At 44.6% G+C, this 20,732-nt stretch overlaps 1 protein-coding gene across 1 annotated transcript in view; it reads left to right on the top strand.

Moving 5' to 3' along the window:
- Positions 1 to 20,732, top strand: part of ARMH3 (armadillo like helical domain containing 3) — a gene marked incomplete in the record, with an annotated part of 258,014 nt that overhangs the window by 126,414 nt on the left and 110,868 nt on the right. The window contains 1 exon segment of the mRNA XM_077455686.1: positions 12,392 to 12,468. Coding sequence (XP_077311812.1) covers positions 12,392 to 12,468 — 77 coding nt within the window.

Raw genomic sequence — 20,732 nt, 5'->3', positions numbered from 1 at the left:
ATGTTGGAAGCCACCACAGTGGTGGACACAGAAGCAGGACATCCTAGTTCATTGTTCAGCCCAAGCTCTGCGGTAGTGTGGTCCAAATGCTGCATGCAATACTCGGAATAGCTTAACCCAGGGGTGTCCAAACTTTTTTCAAAGAGGGTCAGATTTGATGGATTGAACATGCGTGAGGGCCGACCATTTTGCCTGACATTCTTTGAAACATTAAAATTTGGTCTAAGTGTGTTCGTTTGGGCTCTAATACACGGCCCAACAAGAATTCTCTTGCCTTTGTGGCTGTGTGTGTTGAACAGATGAGCTTGGGCATGTTATTTGGATATACCGTATTTATTGGCGAATAGTACGCACCTTCACTTTAAGAGGGAAGTTTCAGGAAAAAACTTAAAATTTTAAATAAAAAACTTTGAAGCAAAATAAGGGTCAGTGCCCATCTGCGCGCCCACCATTGCTGGGAATGCAACCCCAACCATTGCCAGGAATGCAGCCACCATTAGCCAGGAATGTACTCACCATTGCCATCAGTGCAGCCTTGGAGGGGACATGGAGGGGGCAGGATGAGCGCCAAAGAACAGGAGAATCTCTTGTTTACACATCGGCCTCTTTAAGAGAAAGTCCCGCCTCCTTTGATGGACAGAACAGTCGTCCAATGGCGGAGACGGGACTTCCTATTACAGAGGCTGCCGTGTAAACAGGAAATACTCCTCCTGTGTGCACGGCACTCGTACCTCCTCCCATCTCCAAGGCAGCCGGACTATATATCTTTTGTGGCCCCAGTGCTGGGAGATTGGGGGCCACAAAAGATATATATATATATATATATATATATATATATATATATATATATATATATAATATGTTTAGATAACCAGGCGGGCCATTCAAAACCGGGGCGCGGTCCGCGATTGGCCTGCAGGCCGGACTTTGGACATGCCTGGCTTAACTACTTCAAGACCGAAAAACATATAAATGCATTGCGGCTTTTAAGTGGTTTATCCGGGCTTATGGGTAATGCTATCAGCCATAACCCCGTATCTTTTTTTCAATTTTTTTTTAGCCGGCACCTGGCTTTTTCATGAAAGCGTTCCGAGCGGCTCATGAGCCACTGGAACGTTTTTGGAATCGGTGGGAGAGGACACCTCTATGGCCTCGGAAGGACTGGAGCAACATCATTATGTCACTTACAGTCCAGGCTGGAAATAAACCATTTTTTTTATTTATTTTTTAAAGAAAAAGAACAAAAAAATATATATTTTTTGAATCTTTTGCTTTTAAAGGTAAAACAGAGATTTGGGGTCTTTTTCACTTCAGATCTCTCCATAAAGAGGACCTGTCATCTTCATATCTATTACAAGAGATGTTTACATTAATTGTAATAGGAATACAAGTGATCAAAAAAATAAAGGGACAGTGTAAAAAAATAAAAAAATAGTAGTAAAATAAGGAAAAAAAAAAATATATAAAAGTAAAGCGCCCCCATCCCTCTATGCTCGCAAGCAGAAGTGAACGCACACATAAAGCCTCATACACATGATCAGACTTTATACAAACTTTCCCTTGGACTTTTGTACAAAGGGCGTTGGCCGTGAACTTGTATTGCATACACACGGCAGGACTTTTTCAACCAACTTTCACCAAATCACGTGGTTTTTCTGCTCTTTACCGCCACCTTTGGTCAACTTCTGTATTGTTGTCTGATCTTTTGCATTGATTCTGAGCATGCGTGTTTGTAAAGTCCGATGGATTTCTGTACACACAATCGGACTTTGCTCCATCGGACATATGTTGTCGAAAAGTTTGTCCATTCACACAGCCAACTAAACTCCAATGAAAACCAAAAAACTTTGTCCAATGGAGCATACACACGGTCGGCTGTTGCCTTAAAACAGCTAATTTGCATGTTTGTTTTCAAAAAGTCCTATCGTGTGTACAGGCCTTAAGTCGCACGTGGCAGTGTAAACGGTGTTCGTACCACACATGCAAAGTATCGTCGCGATCGTTCGAGCGAGAGCAATAATTCTACTGCTAGACCTCCTCTGTTAATAAACTGTTAACTTGGAAATTTTTTTTAAAGCTTCGCCTATGGAGATTTTTTTAAGTACCGTAGTTTGTCGCCTTTCGGCGAGTGGGCGCAATTTTAAAGCGTGACATTTGGGTATCTATTTACTCCGAGTAACATCATCTTTCACATTATACAAAAAAATTGGGGTATATATTCTGTTTTGTATTTTTTAATTCATAAAAATGCATTTGAAAACCTGCTGCACAAATACAGTGTGACATAATAAAAATTGCAACAACTGCCATTTTATTCTCTAGGTTCTCTGATAAATATATATATATATATGTACTGTGTGTGTGTGTGTATATATATATATATATATATATATATATATATGTATGTATGTATGTATGTGTGTGTGTGTATATGTGTATATATATATATATATATATATATATATATATATATATATATATTGGGGCTGAAACAACTAATCGATTATGAAATTAATCGATTACTATTTTCGTAATCGATTAATCGGCCACTAACATAATGGTGTTAAAAAAAATCTAAAATTAGCCCTTTATAGTACAAAATGAGCAAATCGCTACTGTAAATATTACTTTCCCTGTCCCATAGTAAAAAATGAACCCCTTACAGTAGCGACTATTTGCTCTTTTTGTACTAATTTTAGTTTTTTTAACCCCCATTATTTTACTAAACATCTCAGGCCTGGGTCACACCTCTGTGTTTTTTGGTGCTTTTTGCAGAAACACACTACAGTTCATTTACATGGTTTCCTATGGGACACGTTCACATCCATGATTTTTTCAGCTGCTGCGTATTTAGAAAAGATAAGGACTTTTTTTAACGCAAAACGGTGCTGTTTTTTTTTTTTGGCTCAATATACTTCAATGGAGAAGCTGCAGAAAAGCGTGTAATAATGCTTTTGCGGCAATTTGTGTTTTTAATCTGCCCACAATTTGGGCAAAAAAAATATGTAAAAATGCAAATCGCAGCAAAATTACCTTTTTTTTTTTTTTTTTTTTTTTTTTAAAGGTTATTAACTGATTATTCGATTCATCGAAACAATAATCGGCCAACTAATCCATTATGAAAATAATCGTTAGTTGCAGCCCTTATATATATCTATAGATATATAGAGATATATATATATATATATATATATATATATATATATATATGAGAGAGAGAGAGAGAGATTTTTTTTTATATACATATATGTAACATATATAACATGTTTAGGAACCAGGTTTTTTTCTGACACTTGTTGCTTACAAGTAAAAAAAAAAAACAACAAAAAATGTTCTTTTGGTAGAAAATTATTTATGACCCCCAAATATTTTTTATATATATATAAATGGGGAGTTTTTGGAAAGTTTGGAGACACCAGTTTAGATCAAAGCATATTCATGTGTTAGAATGGCCCAGTCACAGTCCAGACCTAAATCCAATTGAGAATCTGTGGCCAGACTTGAAAATTGCTGATCACAGACGCTCTCCATCCAATCTGACAGAACTTGAGATATTTTGCAAAGAAGAAGAATGGGCAGAAATGTCCCTCTCTAGATGTGCAAAGCTGGTAGAGACACCCCCAAAAGGACTTGCAGCTGTAATTGCAGAGAAAGGCGGTTCTATAAAGTATTGACTCCGGGGGGCGCCATACAAATGCCCTCCACACTTTTCACATATTTATTTGTAACAAATGTTGAAAACCATTGATCATTTTCCTTCCACTTCACAATTATGTGCCACTTTGTGTTGGTCTATCACATAAAATCCCCAATAAAATACATTTATGTTTGTTGGTTGTAACATAACAAAATGTGGAAAATTTCAAGGGGGTATGAATACTTTTTCAAGGCACTGTATTGGTGTGTGTTCACTATTCGCACACCTCTATATATAGGATGATTGATGGGTTAATCTGTGTGTGTGATGAAAGCAGAGGGCCCACCGATGAGCCGGTCACCTGGGCACCCGTTGATGGATGTCCTCCCCCTGTGTTTGGTGCTTGTAGATAAGACACCAGAAACCTCCGGTGCCATTTTTCATGCCGTCGTTATTATTGCCCATTGGGGGAAAGGAGTGCCGTCAGATCGGCTTCACCTGTCACCTTCTAATTTTAGCTCCGCTTACCGCAATGTCTTCTATTAATTAACGGAAAGCTGTGCACCTCGGATTCCTATTAAGACGTGCCTTGTACATTGTTACCGGATCAATAAGTAGGGCACATTCCAGCCGGAGTTCTTCTGAAATACACACAGGGATAGGAAATGTAGGAACAGAAAAGGTTACATTGTATAAATATCATAGGAAAGGAGTATCTTTTATTTTTTTTCCCCCCATTTTGCATAATTTTGGTAACTGATAGGTTTGCACGTCTTCCCATAATATGGGAATAAGGCAGAGAAATGAGGTTAGATACTGAAGGGGGGAAAATTATTAACTTAAAATAGTATTCTCTAATGCAAGGGTCTCCAAACTATGGCTGGGGGGGGGGGGGGGGGCACATCTGTCCCGCTACAAGATTGTATCCAGCCTGCAGCTTATGTGCATGGACTAATGATCCAGATCAGTTGGCCTTCGCTGACCGAGACCCTGAAATAATGTGGGGGGGGGCTCAGATTTGAACACTGATGTAAGGGGGGAAACTGATGGAGATACTGATGTAAAGGGGGGGTCTGATGGGGACACTGATGTAAGGGGGGAGTTTGATGGGGACACTGATGTAAGGGGGGAGTTTGATGGGGACACTGATGCAAGGGGAGTCTGATGGGGAAACTGATGTAAGGGGGGAGTCTGATGGGGACACTGATGTAAGGGGGGTAGTCTGATGGGGACACTGATGTAAGGGGGGGAAACTGATGGGGACACTGATGTAAATGGAGGTCTGATGAAGATACTGATGTAAAGGGGGGAGTCTGATGGGGACAGCGATGTAAGAGGGGAGTCTGATGGGGACAGCCATGTAAGGGGGGAGTGTGATGGGGACAACGATGTAAGGGGGGAGTCTGATGGGGGCAGCGATGTAAGGGGGGAGTCTGATGGGGACAGCGATGTAAGGGGGGAGTCTGATGGGGACAGTGATGTAAGGGGGGGGAGTCTGATGGGGACAGCGATGTAAGGGGGGGAGTCTGATGGGGACAGCGATGTAAGGGGGGGAGTCTGATGGGGACAGCGATGTAAGGGGGGAGTCTGATGGGGACAGTGATGTAAGGGGGGGGGAGTCTGATGGGGACAGCGATGTAAGGGGGGGAGTCTGATGGGGACAGCGATGTAAGGGGGGGAGTCTGATGGGGACAGCGATGTAAGGGGGGGGTAGTCTGATGGGGACAGCGATGTAAGGGGGGGGAGTCTGATGGGGACAGCGATGTAAGGGGGGGGGGGAGTCTGATGGGGACAGCGATGTAAGGGGGGGGGAGTCTGATGGGGACAGCAATGTAAGGGGGGGGGGGAGTCTGATGGGGACAGCGATGTAAGGGGAGAGTCTGATGGGGATACTGATGTAAGGGGGAGTCTTATGGGGATATTGAGGGGGACCTTGATGTAGGGGAGGACTCTGCTGGGGACCCTGATGGTGACACTGAGGGGGACACTGATGTAAGGGGGGATTCTAATGGGACATCAATGTAAGGGGCGGCTCAGGTGGGGACACTGATGTATGGGAGGACTCTGAGGACTTTTTTTTTTATATAAGGGGGGACTCATAAGGTGGACTCTAATGTAAGGGGGGCTCTGGTGAGGACTCCCATGTAGGGGGGAACTCCTAAGGCGGACACTGGTGAAGACTCCTAAGGTCAGACTCTGCTGTAAGGAGGGCTATGATGGGTATTCTGGTGTAAGGGGGGGGTGGCTCTGATGACTCCATTGTAAAGGGGGACTCCGATGAAGGGGGGGTGTGCTCTGATGGGGTTCACAGAGTATTGACTCTGGGGGGCGCCATACAAATGCCCCCCCACCCACACACACTTTTCACATATTTATTTGTAAAAAATTTTGAAAACCATTTATCATTTTCTTTCCACTTCACAATTATGAGCCACTTTGTGTTGGTCTATCACATAAAATCCCAATAAAACGCATTTACGTTTTTGGTTGTAACGTGACAAAATGTGGGAAATTTCAAGGGGTATGAATACTTTTTCAAGACCCTGCATATAGCTTTGGTCATCCCAGAAGAGGATCCGGTACAGCTGGACATGAGATGTCATTGTGTTAGGAGTAGAAAATCTCCGGGGACTTCCTCCTCACTATCGATGAACGTTCACAGAGAAGCGGGTTGTTTATCTGGCATCTCGCGATGTGAAGAGCCCTCCTTCAGTCTGGGATGGAATGGAACTGGTTGCGATTGTAATGATTGGCGTATCCCAAGGAGCGGTCTTGTGGTGGCAGAGATTGGTTGTCACGTATGGTATAGTCCTCCGAGGTCCTCGCTCTGTTAATTGCTTTGGGCGCACAGTGCTGATCCGGCAGCCTAGTCCTTGTTGTAAGATCTCATTCGCTTTAAGTAACCGTTATCCGCGAGGAGCCGTGTGTGTCAGCGACGCTCACGCAGATGTTTACAAGTGGCAGTTCAGACGCGGCTTCTCTCTCTTTTATGGCGTTCTGCTGCGCCGGCCAATTTTCCGTTTTATGATTGTTGGACGGCTTCTTGTTGTCCTTTTATCTTCCCTGTTTATTTTACTCTGTGCAGCGTTTCCCATCAGACTGACATACGTGTGCGCTCCATACAGAGGGAAGGTGAAATCTGGTCATTCTACTTGGCTCATCGGTATTGCTTGTTCACCCTTTCACTGCCAGAGCCGTTTTTTCAGTTTTTTTTTTTTTTTTTGCTCGGATTTAAAAAAAAATTTATTTGAGGCCTAAAGATTATTTAACCACTTTACCCTCTTCCTTACCAGAGCACTTTTTGTGATTCGGCACTGCGTCGCTTTAACAATTGCGCGGTCGTGCGATGTTGCACCCAAACAAAATTGACGTCCTCCTTTTTTTTTTTTCCCCCACAAATAGAGCTTTCTTTTGGTGTCATTTGATCACCTCTGCGGTTTTTATTTTTTGCGTTATAAACAAAGAGCTGCAATTTTGAAAAAAAAAAACACAATATTTTTTACTTTTTGCTATAATAAATATACAATTTAAAAAAAAAAAATATTTTTTCCCTTTAGGCTGATACGTATTCTTCTACATATTTTTAGTAAAAAAAATCGCAGTTAGCGACTTATTGATTGGTTTGTGCAAAAGTTATAGCATCTACAAAATAGGGGATAGAGTTATGTCTTTTTTTTTTTTTTTACTAGTAATGGCTTCAATCTGCAATTTATTTTTATTTTTTCATGGCTGCGACATTATGGCAGACACATCAGACACATTTTTGGGACCATTCACATTTACACAGCGATCGGTGCTATAAAATTGCGCTGATTACTGTGTAAATGTGACTGGCAGGGAAGGGGTTAACACCAGGGGGCGCTGCAGGGGTTAATATGTTCCCTATGGGAGTGATTCTAACTGGGGGGAGGGGACTCACAAGGGGAGGAGAGTGGGGCGTCGGCGAATCTGGGGGTTATTACTGAATGGGGCATCAGCAGAGATGAGGGTTTCTACTGAATGGGGGACAGCAGCAGAGCTGGGGGTTACTACTGAATGGTGCATCAGCAGAGCTGAGGGTTACTACTGAATGGCGGGCATCAGCAGAGCTGGGGGTTACTACTGAATGGGGCATAAGCAGAGCTGGGGGTTACTACTGAGCAGGGGATCAGCAGGGTTGGAGGTTACTACTGAGTGGGGCATCATCAGAGTTGAGGTTTACTACTGAGTAGGGGATCAGCAGAGCTAGAGGTTACTACTGAGTGGGGCACTAGAAGAGGTGGGGTTTACTACTGAGCAGGGGATCAGCAGAGCTGGGGATTACTACTGAGCAGAGGATCAGCAAAGCTGGGGGTTACTACTGAGTAGGGCATCAGCAGAGCTGGTGGTTACTATTGAGCAGAGGATCAGCAGAGTTGAGGTTACTTCTGAGTGAGGCATCAGCAAAGCTGGGGGCTACTACTAAGTAGGGGGTCAGCAGAGTTTAAGGTTACTGCTGAGTGAGGCATCATCAGAGTTGAGGTTACTACTGAGTAGGGGATAAACAGAGCTAGGGGTTACTACTGAGTGGGGAATCAGAAGAGCTGGGGGTTACTATTGAGCAGGGGATCAGCAGAGCTGGGGGTTACTACTGAGCAGGGAATCAGCAGAGCTGGGGGTTACTACTGAGTGGGGCATCAGCAGAGCTGATGGTTACTATTGAGCAGAGGATCAGAAGAGTTGGGATTACTACTAAGTGGGATATCAGCAAAGCTGGGGGCTACTACTGAATGGGGCATCAGAGGTGGAAGAGGTGGGGTTTACTACTGAGCAGGTAATCAGCAGAGCTGGGGGTTACTACTGAGCAGGAGATCAGCAGAGCTGGGGGTTATTATTGAGCAGAGGATCAGCAGAGTTGGAGTTACTACTGAGTGGGGCATCAGCAAAGCTGGGGGCTACTACTAAGTAGAGGGTCAGCAGAGTTGGGGGTTACTATTGAGTAGGGTATCAGCAGAGTTGGGGGTTGCTACTGAGTAGAAGATCGGCAATGTTGGATTACTACCGAGTGGGGCATCAGCAGAGCTGGGGGTTACTACTGAGTGGGGCGTCAGCAGAGTTGAGGGTGACTACTGAGTAGAGGATCATCAGAGCTTGGGGTTACTACTGAGTAGGGGATCAGCAGAGCTGGGGGTTGCTACTGAGTAGGGGATCAGCAATATTGGATTACTACCGAGTGGGTCATCAGCAGAGCTGGGGGTTACTACCGAGTGAGGCATCAGCAGAGTTGAGGGTTACTACTGAGTGAGGCATCAGCAGAGTTGAGGGTTACTACTGAGTAGAGGATCAGCAGAGCTGGGGGTTACTACTGAGTGGGGCATCAGCAGAGCTGGGGGTTACTACCGAGTGGGCCATCAGCAGAGTTGAGGGTTACTACTGAGTAGAGGATCATCAGAGCTTGGGGTTACTACTGAGTAGGGGATCAGCAGAGCTGGGGGTTGCTACTGAGTAGGGGATCAGCAATATTGGATTACTACCGAGTGGGTCATCAGCAGAGCTGGGGGTTACTACCGAGTGAGGCATCAGCAGAGTTGAGGGTTACTACTGAGTGAGGCATCAGCAGAGTTGAGGGTTACTACTGAGTAGAGGATCAGCAGAGCTGGGGGTTACTACTGAGTGGGGCATCAGCAGAGCTGGGGGTTACTACCGAGTGGGCCATCAGCAGAGTTGAGGGTTACTACTGAGTAGAGGATCAGCAGAGCTGGGGGTTACTACTGAGTGAGGCATCAGCAGAGTTGAGGGTTACTACTGAGTAGAGGATCAGCAGAGCTGGGGGTAGCAACTACTGATTAGGGGACCAGCAATGTTGGGGGTTACTACTGAGTGGGCCATCAGCAGAGCTAGGGGTTACAACTAAGTGGGGGATCAGCAGAGTTGAGGGTTACTACTGAGTGGGCCTCCCTTTCCTGCCCCCTTTCTGCACCGCTCCATCCAGAGGTCATGTTTAATCTTCGAGGAGGCTGCCAAAGACCAGACACGCCCACCAGGGTGAAATGGGGGGGGGGGAATTGCACTCATAGGACCACAATGCACTATAAAGGAGAAAGATAAATACTCATAGCTTTCGAATATTTTGGACGTACCAACGTGCTCACATTACTGAACTGATTGCATGGAGTTATTTAACAACAAGCCTTTTCTTTCACTTTAAACCCCCAAAATGTAAAATATTTTCTGAAAGCCCCCCCCCCCCCCCCGGTGAATAAAATGGTGGTAGCTGGAATTGTTATGTCACATGATATCGGTATTACCCACTTAAGGCCCAGGCCTTTTCTGGCACTTTTTGGTGTACAAATCAGTATTTTCTGCTTGAAAATGACCTAGAACCCCCAAATGTTAAATATATATATTTTAGCAGAGACCCCAGGGAATAAGATGGAAATCGTTGCAATTTTTTTATGCCACACAGTATTTGTGCAGTGGTTTTTCAAACTCAAATACAGTGCCTTGAAAAAGTATTGACACCCCGTGAAATTCTCCACATGTTGTCAGGTTACAACCAAAAATGGAAATGTATTTTATTGGGATTTTATGTGATAGACCAACACAAAAAGGCACATAATTTTGAAGTGGAAGGAAAATGATACAAATAAATATGTGAAAAGTGTTGGGGGGGGGGGGGGCATTTGTATGGCGCCCCCCGGAGTCAATACTTTGTAGAACCCCCTTTCTCTGCAATTACAGCTGCAAGTCCTTTTTGATAGCTTGTAAACAGTTGGCACCCACCGTGTCCTTAACAACCAGTGAATTGAGGCGCTGGCACCTGCATGTGTCTATAATGACCAGTATATCACTAGTTGTTAAAGGGGTTGTAAACTCTTGTGTTTTTTCACCTTGATGTATTTTATTAATTAAGGTGAAAAAACACCTGCCAGTGAACACCCCCAGCCCCCGAGCAACCCCCCCCCCTTTTACTTACCTGAGCCCTAGAATTTTGGACCCGGCAGAGACGCGCTCTTCCTCTGCCTGGGGTCCCTCGGCTCTCGATTGGCTAGATTGATAGCAGCGCAGACATTGGCTCCCACTGCTGACAATCGAATCCAATGACGTGGGGGGGCGGGACCGAGTCCGGCATGCGTCTATGGACGCAAATGCTGTACTCAGGAGCTCACCCGCAAGGTAACCCCCCCCCCTCCCAGGGAGCACTTCTCCTAGGGGGTTATATGATGCGGGGAGGAGCCACCGGGGGACCCCAGAAGACGAGGTTCGGGGCCAGCACAGCGCAGTGGAGGTAAATATAAAAAATAAAAAAAACACGAACCTTTACAATCACTTTAAGGATGCCAGCGGGTGCTTGCTACCCTTTTCACTGGTTGTTGAGGACGCCTGCAGGTGCCAGGTCCTTAACACCCGGCTATTCACTGGTCGACAGCTGTAGGTGCCGGCTCTGCTTTTCACTGGTCACTAAGGACGGATGCTGGTGCCAGCTCCGCTATTCACCAGTTTTTAAGAATGCCAGCAGGTTCCGGCTCCCCAAATCAATGGTCATTAAGGACGCCTGCGTGTTCCAGCTCCCCAAATCAATGGTCATTAAGGACGCCTGCGTGTTCCGGCTCCCCAAATCAATGCTCATTAAGGACGCCTGTGTGTTCCGGCTCCCCAAATCAATGATCATTAAGGACGCCTGCGTGTTCCGGCTCCCCAAATCAATGGTCATTAAGGACGCCTGCGTGTTCCGACTCCCCTATTCAATGATCATTAAGGACGCCTGCATGTTCCGGATCCCCTATTCACTGTTTGTTGAGGACGCCTGTCGGTTTCGGCTCCCCTATTCAATGGTTATTAAGGACGCCTGTGTGTTCCGGCTCCCCTATTCACTGGTCGTTGAGGACGCCTGTCGGTTTCGGCTCCCCTATGCAATGGTCATTAAGGACGCCTGCGTGTTCCGGCTCCCCTATTCAATGGTCATTAAGGACGCCTGCGTGTTCCGACTCCCCTATTCAATGATCATTAAGGACGCCTGCGTGTTCCGGCTCCCCTATTCAATGGTCATTAAGGACGCCTGCAGGTGGCATCTTTGCTGTTCACTGGTCATTAAGGACAGAGACAGGTGCCAGCTCCGCTATTCACCAGTTTTTAAGAATGCCAGCAGGTGCCGGCTCCCCAATTCACTGGTCGTTAAGGAAGCCTGCAGGTGCCAACTTCTCCGTTCACTGGTCGTTAAGGACACCTGCAGGTGCCAACTTCTCCGTTCACTGGTCGTTAAGGACACCTGCAGGTGCCGGCTCTGCTTTTCAATGGTTGTTAAGGACACCTGTGGGTATTGGCTCTGCTTTTCACTGCTGAGGTCTGCTGGCTACTCAACCAGTGAATAGCAAAGCCAGCACCCAACGGTGTCCTTAACATCCAGATATTCAATGCATGTGAGTTGTGCTAAATATAAGGCTTGCCATGCGTGTTTTAGAAGTGGGGCGGTGTGAGAGGGCCCTTCTGAGCCTATAACGTTATATTCTTTATTGGTTGAAGGTTCTTTACCTCTTCTGGTCAATGGCTTCTAAGACAACTTTTGTTAAAAAGCCAGGCTTGATCTCCGGCATAAAAATCCTACATGGATTTCTTAGTAAATAAATGTCTTTGCAGTGAGAATCCCCGGGTCCTCGTTGTATATGCTAGTGGATGGAAGCTTCTCTTGGGAAAGTTCACCCGGGGCCCCGCCCTCACTACGGTCACGTATCGATTTTTTGCCGTCCTTCCCCCTCACCACGCATATGATATTTTGTGTTTTTTTTTGTTTTTCAGCTCTCATAAATTTGTTGAAGTTCCTCATGTCCTACGAGACGGCTCTGCTCGCAAAACACAACATTTTTACCTTGGCTTTGATGGTACGTATTTCTGTGACTTTAAAGTGGACCTGTCAAGTCGATTTTAATCCCGAACTGAATGACCTTTTTACATGGTTAACCACTTCCCGCCCAGCCTATCACAAGGTGGCGGCTGGGCGGGCCTCTCGTCCACCTGGGTGGACGTTATATGACCTCCCCATGGATGGCTGATCCATGTACTGGCTCGCTACCAGTACCATGTGATTGCTGTGACCAATCCCAGCAGGTCACCTGACAGTTGTCCACAATGGATGGCTTCCTTTCATGCCATCCATTGTGTGCAATTGTGTTGCTGGCTGTGATTGGTCAATGTGATCACATGGTACAGACAGGGCCAATCACAGGCCATCTGTACCATGTGATTCAGCTCTAGCCAATCACAGCAAATTACAACAAAACTAACTAAATTAATTGGTTTCATGCAGGAAAAAGCTTGCTTATAGCAATTTATTGTTACCATAGTAACATTGTACTACTCTGGGGAAGTGATCAGGATTTTTTTTTAACCACCTTCAGACCGGACCATTTTGCTGGTAAATGACCAGAGGTCTTTTTACAATTTGGCACTGCGCTGCTTTAACTGGTAATTGCGCGGTCATGCAATGTTGTACCCAAACAAAATTTGCGTCCTTTTCTTCCCACAAATAGAGCTTTCTTTTGATGGTATTTGATTGCCTCTGCGATTTTTATTTTTTGCGATATAAACGTAAAAAGACCGCAAATTTTGAAAAAAAATGATATTTTCTACTTTTTGTTATTAGAAAAATCCAATAAACTCAATTTTAGTCATACATTTAGGCCAAAATGTATTCAGCCACATGTCTTTGGTAAAAAAAAAAGTCAATAATTGTATATTTATTGGTTTGCGCAAAAGTTGTCACATCTACAAACTAAGGTACGTTTTCTGGAATTTACGCAGCTTTTAGTTTACGACTGCCTATCTCATTTCTTGAGGTGCTAAAATAGCAGGGCAGTACAAAACCCCCCCAAATGACCCCATTTTGGAAAGTAGACACCCTAAGGAAATTGATAAGTGGCATGTTGAGCCCATTGAATATTTTATTTTTTTGCCTCAAGCGATTGAATAATGACAAAAAAAATTTTTTTATTTTTTTTTTACACAAAGTTGTCACTAAATGATATATTGCTCACACATGCTATGGGCATATGTGAAATGACACCCCAAAATAAATTCTGCTGCTTCTCCTGAGTACGAGGATACCACATATGTGGGACTTTTTGGGAGCCTAGCCGCGTACGGGGCCCCGAAAACCAAGCACCGCCTTCAGGCTTTCTAAGGGCGTAAATTTTTGATTTCACTTCTCACTACCTATTACAGTTTTGAAGGCCATAAAATGCCAAGATGGCACAAAACCCCCACAAATGACCCCATTTTAGAAAGTAGACACCCCAAGCTATTTGCTGAGAGGCATTTTGAGTCCATGGAATATTTTATATTTTGCCACAAGTTGCGGGAAAATTACAAACTTTTTTTTTTTTTTTCACAAAGTTGTCACTAAATGATATATTGCTCACGCATGCCATGGGCATATGTGAAATGACACCCCAAAATAAATTCTGCTGCTTCTCCTGAGTACGGGGATACCACATATGTGGGACTTTTTGGGAGCCTAGCCGCGTACGGGGCCCCGAAAACCAAGCACCGCCTTCAGGCTTTCTAAGGGCGTTACAGTTTTGAAGGCCATAAAATGCCAAGATGGCACAAACCCCCCCCCAAATGACCCCATTTTGGAAAGTAGACACCCCTAAATTTAGGGGTACACTAGTGAGACTAGGTAATAAATGGCGGGTGCCCTGAAACTATAAAAAAAATAACTAACCAACCAGCGTCACCTGTAACAGTTATATGGTGATCACTGGTGAAAGGGTTAACTAGGGGGCAATCAGGGGGCTTTATGCGGTAGTATATGGGGGTCCCTGGCGCTATAAAAAGCTGCGGCGAACCTAAATACCTACCTGCCTAACTAGCGTCACCTGTGACACTAATACAGTGATCAGAAAAACGATCGCTTATTAGGCTGGGTTCACACTGGAGCGATGTGGGAACGCCACGAATGCGCGGCGGGTTCCCGCATCACATGCCTCCCGGCGGCAGTTCACACTGCCCTATGCGAACTGCTGGGAGTGCCAGTGAAATGTTAATGACACCCCCAGATCAGTTCGCATATCGCAGTGCGATCTGCAAACTCGGATCGCATGGTGTGAACACCCATGCGATCCGATTCTGCTGCGGACCAAAAAAAGGGTCCCGTGCGAATTTGCGGCGGGTGCGACACGAATTCAGCCATACTATCTGTATGGCTGAACTCGAATCGCACAGAGATCGGATGTGATTTGCACTGCAGTGCGGTGCGAATCACATCCGTTCTCATAAACCGCTGCAATGTGAACCCAGCCTTAGTGACACTGGCGACGGGGGGTGATCACGGGGTTAAACCTTTATTGGGGGGGTTAGGGGGGTACCTTAGAACTAAAGGGGGCTAACCCTAACTGCCCTAACAGTTATTACAGTCACAAATGACACCCGCCGGGTGATCAGGGGGTTAAACCTTTATTAGGTAATAAATGGCGGGTGCCCTGAAACTATAAAAAAATAACTAACCAACCAGCGTCACCTGTAACAGTTATATGGTGATCACTGGTGAAAGGGTTAACTAGGGGGCAATCAGGGGGCTTTATGCGGTAGTATATGGGGGTCCCTGGCGCTATAAAAAGCTGCGGCGAACCTAAATACCTACCTGCCTAACTAGCGTCACCTGTGACACTAATACAGTGATCAGAAAACGATCGCTTATTAGGCTGGGTTCACACTGGAGCGATGCGGGAACGCCATGAATCCGCGGCGGGTTCCCGCATCGCATGCCTCCCGGCGGCAGTTCACACTGCCCTATGCGAACTGCTGGGAGTGTCAGTGAAATGTTAATGACACCCCCATATCAGTTCGCATATCGCAGTGCGATCTGCAAACTCGGATCGCATGGTGTGAACACCCATGCGATCCGATTCTGCTGCGGGCCAAAAAAAGGATCCCGTGCGAATTTGCGGCGGGTGCGACACGAATTCAGCCATACTATCTGTATGGCTGAACTCGAATCGCACAGAGATCGGATGTGATTTGCACTGCAGTGCGGTGCGAATCACATTCGTTCTCATTAAACCGCTGCAATGTGAACCCAGCCTTAGTGACACTGGCGACGGGGGGTGATCACGGGGTTAAACCTTTATTGGGGGGTTAGGGGGGCACATTAGAACTAAAGGGGGCTAACCCTAACTGCCCTAACAGTTATTACAGTCACAAATGACACCAATGCAAAAAAAAAAAAAAGCAATTGGTGTCACTGTGACTGGGGGGGGCAGGGGTAATTGGGGGGTGATCGGGGGGTAAAGGGGGGGTGTGAGTGTGCCTGGCATGTTCTACTGTATGTGGGGTGTGTTGGTGCAACTCACCGAACCTCTCTCCTCGGTGCCGGAACGAAAACTACCGACACGGAGGAGAGAATACATCACTTCCTCTCCTGTGTTTACATTACAGGAGAGGAAGTGATGTCACCGGACATTTTCATTCGCCGGAGCGATCGCGAGGGGGTGGCCATGAATGAATGGCCGTCCCCTCGTCCGGGATCGCTCCCGAACGAATACCGACCGCCGCAGGCACCGGGCGGGGGCCTGATCGGGCCCCCGACCGGCGGGCAGGCAAGGACGTACATGTAAGCCCTTATGCCTGCCCGTGCCATTCTGCCGACGTACATCGGCGTGCGGCGGTCGGCAAGTGGTTAAACAGGTTCTTATTGCTTATAGCAGTGCATTCAGTGCATGCACTGCTATAAGCAATCTGAACCTGTAAAAAAAAATCCTGATCACTTCCCCAGAGTAGTACAATGTTACTATGGTAACAATAAATTGCTCTGCTCACAGTTTGTTTAAAAAAAAAATAGTAAAAAAACAACCAAACAAATGTAATAAAAACAAAAAGAAATAAGAATATTATTTCCTTTTTTTTTTTTTGTACTGTCACCAGTCAGCCTGATCACCGCCACACCAGTTACAGTGCCTTGCGAAAGTGTTCGGCCCCCTTGAACTTTTCAACCTTTTTGCCACATTTCAGGCTTCAAACATAAAGATATAAAATTTTAATTTTTTGTGAAGAATCACCAACAAGTGGGACACAATTGTGAAGTGGAACGAAATCTATTGGATAATTTGTACTTTTTTAGCAAATAAAAAACTGAAAAGTGGTGCGTGCAAAATTATTCGGCCCCTTTACTTTCAGTGCAGCAAACTCACTCCAGAAGTTCAGCGAGGATCTCTGAATGATCCAATGTTGTCCTAAATGACTGATGGTGATAAATAGAATCCACCTGTGTGTAATCAAGTCTCTGTATAAATGCACCTGCTCTGTGATAGTCTCAGGGTTCTGTTGAAAGCACAGAGAGCATCATGAAGACCAAGGAACACACCAGGCAGGTCCGTAATACTGTTGTGGAGAAGTTTAAAGCCGGATTTGGATACAAAAAGATTTCCCAAGCTTTAAACATCCCAAGGAGCACTGTGCAAGCGATTATTTTGAAATGGAAGGAGTATCAGACCACTGCAAATCTACCAAGACCTGGCCGTCCCTCTAAACTTTCAGCTCAGACAAGGAGAAGACTGATCAGAGATGCAGCCAAGAGGCCCATGATCACTCTGGATGAACTGCAGAGAACTACAGCTGAGGTGGGAGAGTCTGTCCATAGGACAACAATCAGTCGTACACTGCACAAATCTGCCCTTTATGGAAGAGTGGCAAGAAGAAAGCCATTTCTCAAAGATATCCATAAAAAGTCTCGTCTAAAGTTTGCCACAAGCCACCTGGGAGACACACCAAACATGTGGAAGAAGGTGCTCTGGTTAGATGAAACCAAAATCCAACTTTTTGCCCACAATGTAAAACGATATGTTTGGCGTAAAAGCAACACAGCTCATCACCCTCAACACACCATCCCCACCGTCACACATGGTGGTGGCAGCATCATGGTTTGGGCCTGCTTTTCTTCAGCAGGGACAGGGAAGATGGTTAAAATTGAGGGGAAGATGGACGCAGCCAAATACAGGACCATTCTGGATGAAAACCTGTTGGAGTCTGCAAAAGACCTGAAACTGGGACGGAGATTTATCTTCCAACAAGACAATGATCCCAAACATACAGCAAAATCTACAAAGGAATGGTTCACAAATAAACGTATCCAGGTGTTAGAATGGCCAAGTCAAAGTCCAGACCTGAATCCAATGGAGAATCTGTGGAAAGAGCTGAAAACTGCTGTTCACAAAACGCTCTCCATCCAACCTCACTGAGCTCCAGCTGTTTTGCAAGGAAGAATGGGCAAGAATTTCAGTCTCTCGATGTGCAAAACTGATAGAGACATACCCCAAGCGACTTGCAGCTGTAATCACAGCAAAAGGTGGCTCTACAAAGTATTAACGCAAGGGGGCCGAATCATTTTGCACGCCCCACTTTTCATTTTTTTTATTAGTTAAAAAAGTTTCAAAAATCCAATAGAATTCGTTCCACTTCACAATTGTGTCCCACTTGTTGGTGATTCTTCACAAAAAATAAAAATTTATATCTTTATGTTTGAAGCCTGAAATGTGGCAAAAGGTTGAAAAGTTCAAGGGGCCAAAAACTTCGCAAGGCACTGTATATGATAATGCTCTACTGCACCGGTGAAAGTATTTAAGCAAAAAAAAAAAAAATAAAGAAGTGAATATTTTTTTTATTTTTTTTAATTTGTTCATTTTCCAAAAAATTTATGACAAAAAATGGCAACTTCAAAAATACCTCAGCCTCTGTCTATTTTTCAAAAAGGGGTCACGGGGGGGGGTTCAGGCCTCAAAAGAAAATGAGATCTTCCGTCGTACTGATCAGGATTGATCGATTTTTTCAGATATATATACCCCATCATTTTGAGGACTCTATAACTTTCCTACAGACTAAATAATATACACTGATTTGAATGAATGAATGAATGAAATACTTGTATAGCGCACAATGCGAACTGAATCGCCTCTAGGGGGCGATTTGGGTTATTTTCACCAAAGAAATGAAGCAGAATACATTTTGGGCAGAATTTTTGAAGAAAGATTTATTTGCAAAAATTTTATAACGGAAACAAAGAAAAATGCATTTTTTTTTTCAAAATTTTCCATCTTTTTTTTGATTATTTTTAGCACATTTCTTTGGAAATTGGAAAACGATATGAATTCGAAAACGTTTGAATTCGCATTTGAAAAGAATTTGAAAATTTGTCAAATTTCATCCGAATTATTATTTTTTTGTTATTTCATATTCGTTTAAATTCGGTACTGTTGTAATTCAGAAACTAACAGCACATGTCTAGCACCCCCCCCCCCCCCCCCCGCAAGTTGCGTCCAATGATTCATGGCTGGGACCTGCTGATTGGCAATGCCAATGGAGCCGTCCAATCACAGCCCAGAGCTCTGTCTTGACAATCAACACAAAGCTCTATATAGAGGAAACAATCGGTTTCTCATCCCTGCAAAGCAGAGATAAGCAACAAAGAGATCTTTAGTAAAATGCAGCACATGTTACACATTGTTAGTTCATACAGTTAACCCCTTGATTGCCCCTGATGTTAACCCCTTCCCAGCAAGTGTCATTAGTGTGTATAATATTATCACTCATCCCTGTATTAGTGTCATTGGTGATGTCAGTCAGTTCCCCTCCAGTGTCAGATTGCCCGCCGCACTATGGCAGTCCCATTAAGACCCCTTTTACACTGAGGCATTTTTCAGTCGCTTTGGGGCTAAAAAAAATAGCGCCTGTAAAGTGCCTAAAAAAATGCCCCCCCCCCCGCAGCCCCAGTGTGAGAGCCTGAGTGCTTTCACACTGAAGTGGTGCGCTTGCAGGACATGGAAAAAAAAAAAAAAAAAGTCCGGCTTGCAGTATCCTTGGGGCGGCTTGGGAGCGTTATATACACCGCTCCTCCACCGCACCTGCCCCATTGAATTGAATGGGCACCGCTGCCGAAGTGCCTGCAAAGCGTTTCGGCAGCGGTTCTACACGGGCGTTATTAACCCTTTATTCGGCCGCTAGCGGAGTTAAAAGCGCCCTGCTAGCAGCTGAATAGCGCAGCTAAAACAACGGTAAAGCGCCGCTAAAACTTGCAGCGTTTTACCGTCAACGCCCGCCCCAGTGTGAAAGCCGCCTAAAAGTCATTGATTTCTGCCATTACTAGAATAAAAAAAAAAAAAATTTAAAAATAAAAATGGCTGTGTATATACACCATAGTTGGCAAACATTATACATTTTACGCAAACCAATCAATATACGCTTATTGGGATTTAAAAAAAAAAATTATTTATTGGTTTAAACAAAGGCATGGGGCAGAATGTATTTTGACATAAATTTATGAAGAAATTTAGATTTAAAAAAATAAATATATATATATATATATATATATATATATATATATATATATATATAATTGTATATGTTTAAATAGCAGAAAGTTAAAAAAAATAAAAATGTTTTTTTTTTTCAAAATTTCTGGCCTTTTTTCATTTTTAAAAATGTAAACGTGCATTTACCCTGCACCAGAGCAAGGAGACAATGATTAAATGAATGAGCAGCAATAGGTGAGCGTTCTGTGCTGGGGGCGAGGGGCTGTCAGCAGACACACGGTTACATTTTGTCCTTTTAAGGGTCTCTTTAATGGTGACTTTCTTAGGAGAATGACTTTTCACATTCCATGGATCGTTCATACACGCCGTTGTTTTCTCGGGTAGCCCAGAGGAATGACTGAACTACAGAAAAGTGAAAAGACATTTTTATTACGCTCTAAAAACGTTATTAGAATTTTTACTCTTTTTTTTTTTTTAAAGTGGAAGGCCACCCTAAAAAAAAACAAAAAAAACAGCATTAATATTCTTAAAAAAATAAATAAGTATGTTTTACTTTACCAGAAACCCCTGTTGCTAGGCAGTCTTCTTAATCTGCCTCTTACTACTCCGTGGTGATGTTCGGTCTTCACTCCTCCTCGCGTCGTCTTCTGGGTAATGGAGCGCGCTGTGTGCTTCTTAACACAGCGCGTCCCATTCACACAGCGCCGCGCATGCGCGGTAGGAAATGGGGCAGTGAAGCCGCAAGGCTCCGCTGCCTGTTTCCCTTAGTGTGGATGGTGGCGCCGTGACCCGAGAGCCGAGGGACGGGTCAGCCTCAGGCTGCCGACATTGTGGGCACC

Source organism: Lithobates pipiens, unplaced genomic scaffold, assembly GCF_037356315.1.
Source record: "Lithobates pipiens isolate NorthernLeopardFrog02 unplaced genomic scaffold, aLitPip1_a1.2 Scaffold_25, whole genome shotgun sequence".
NCBI classification, from domain to species: Eukaryota; Metazoa; Chordata; class Amphibia; order Anura; family Ranidae; genus Lithobates; species Lithobates pipiens.
The sequence above is the reverse complement of the archived record's forward strand: the minus strand, read 5'-3'. Positions and strand labels throughout refer to the sequence as shown.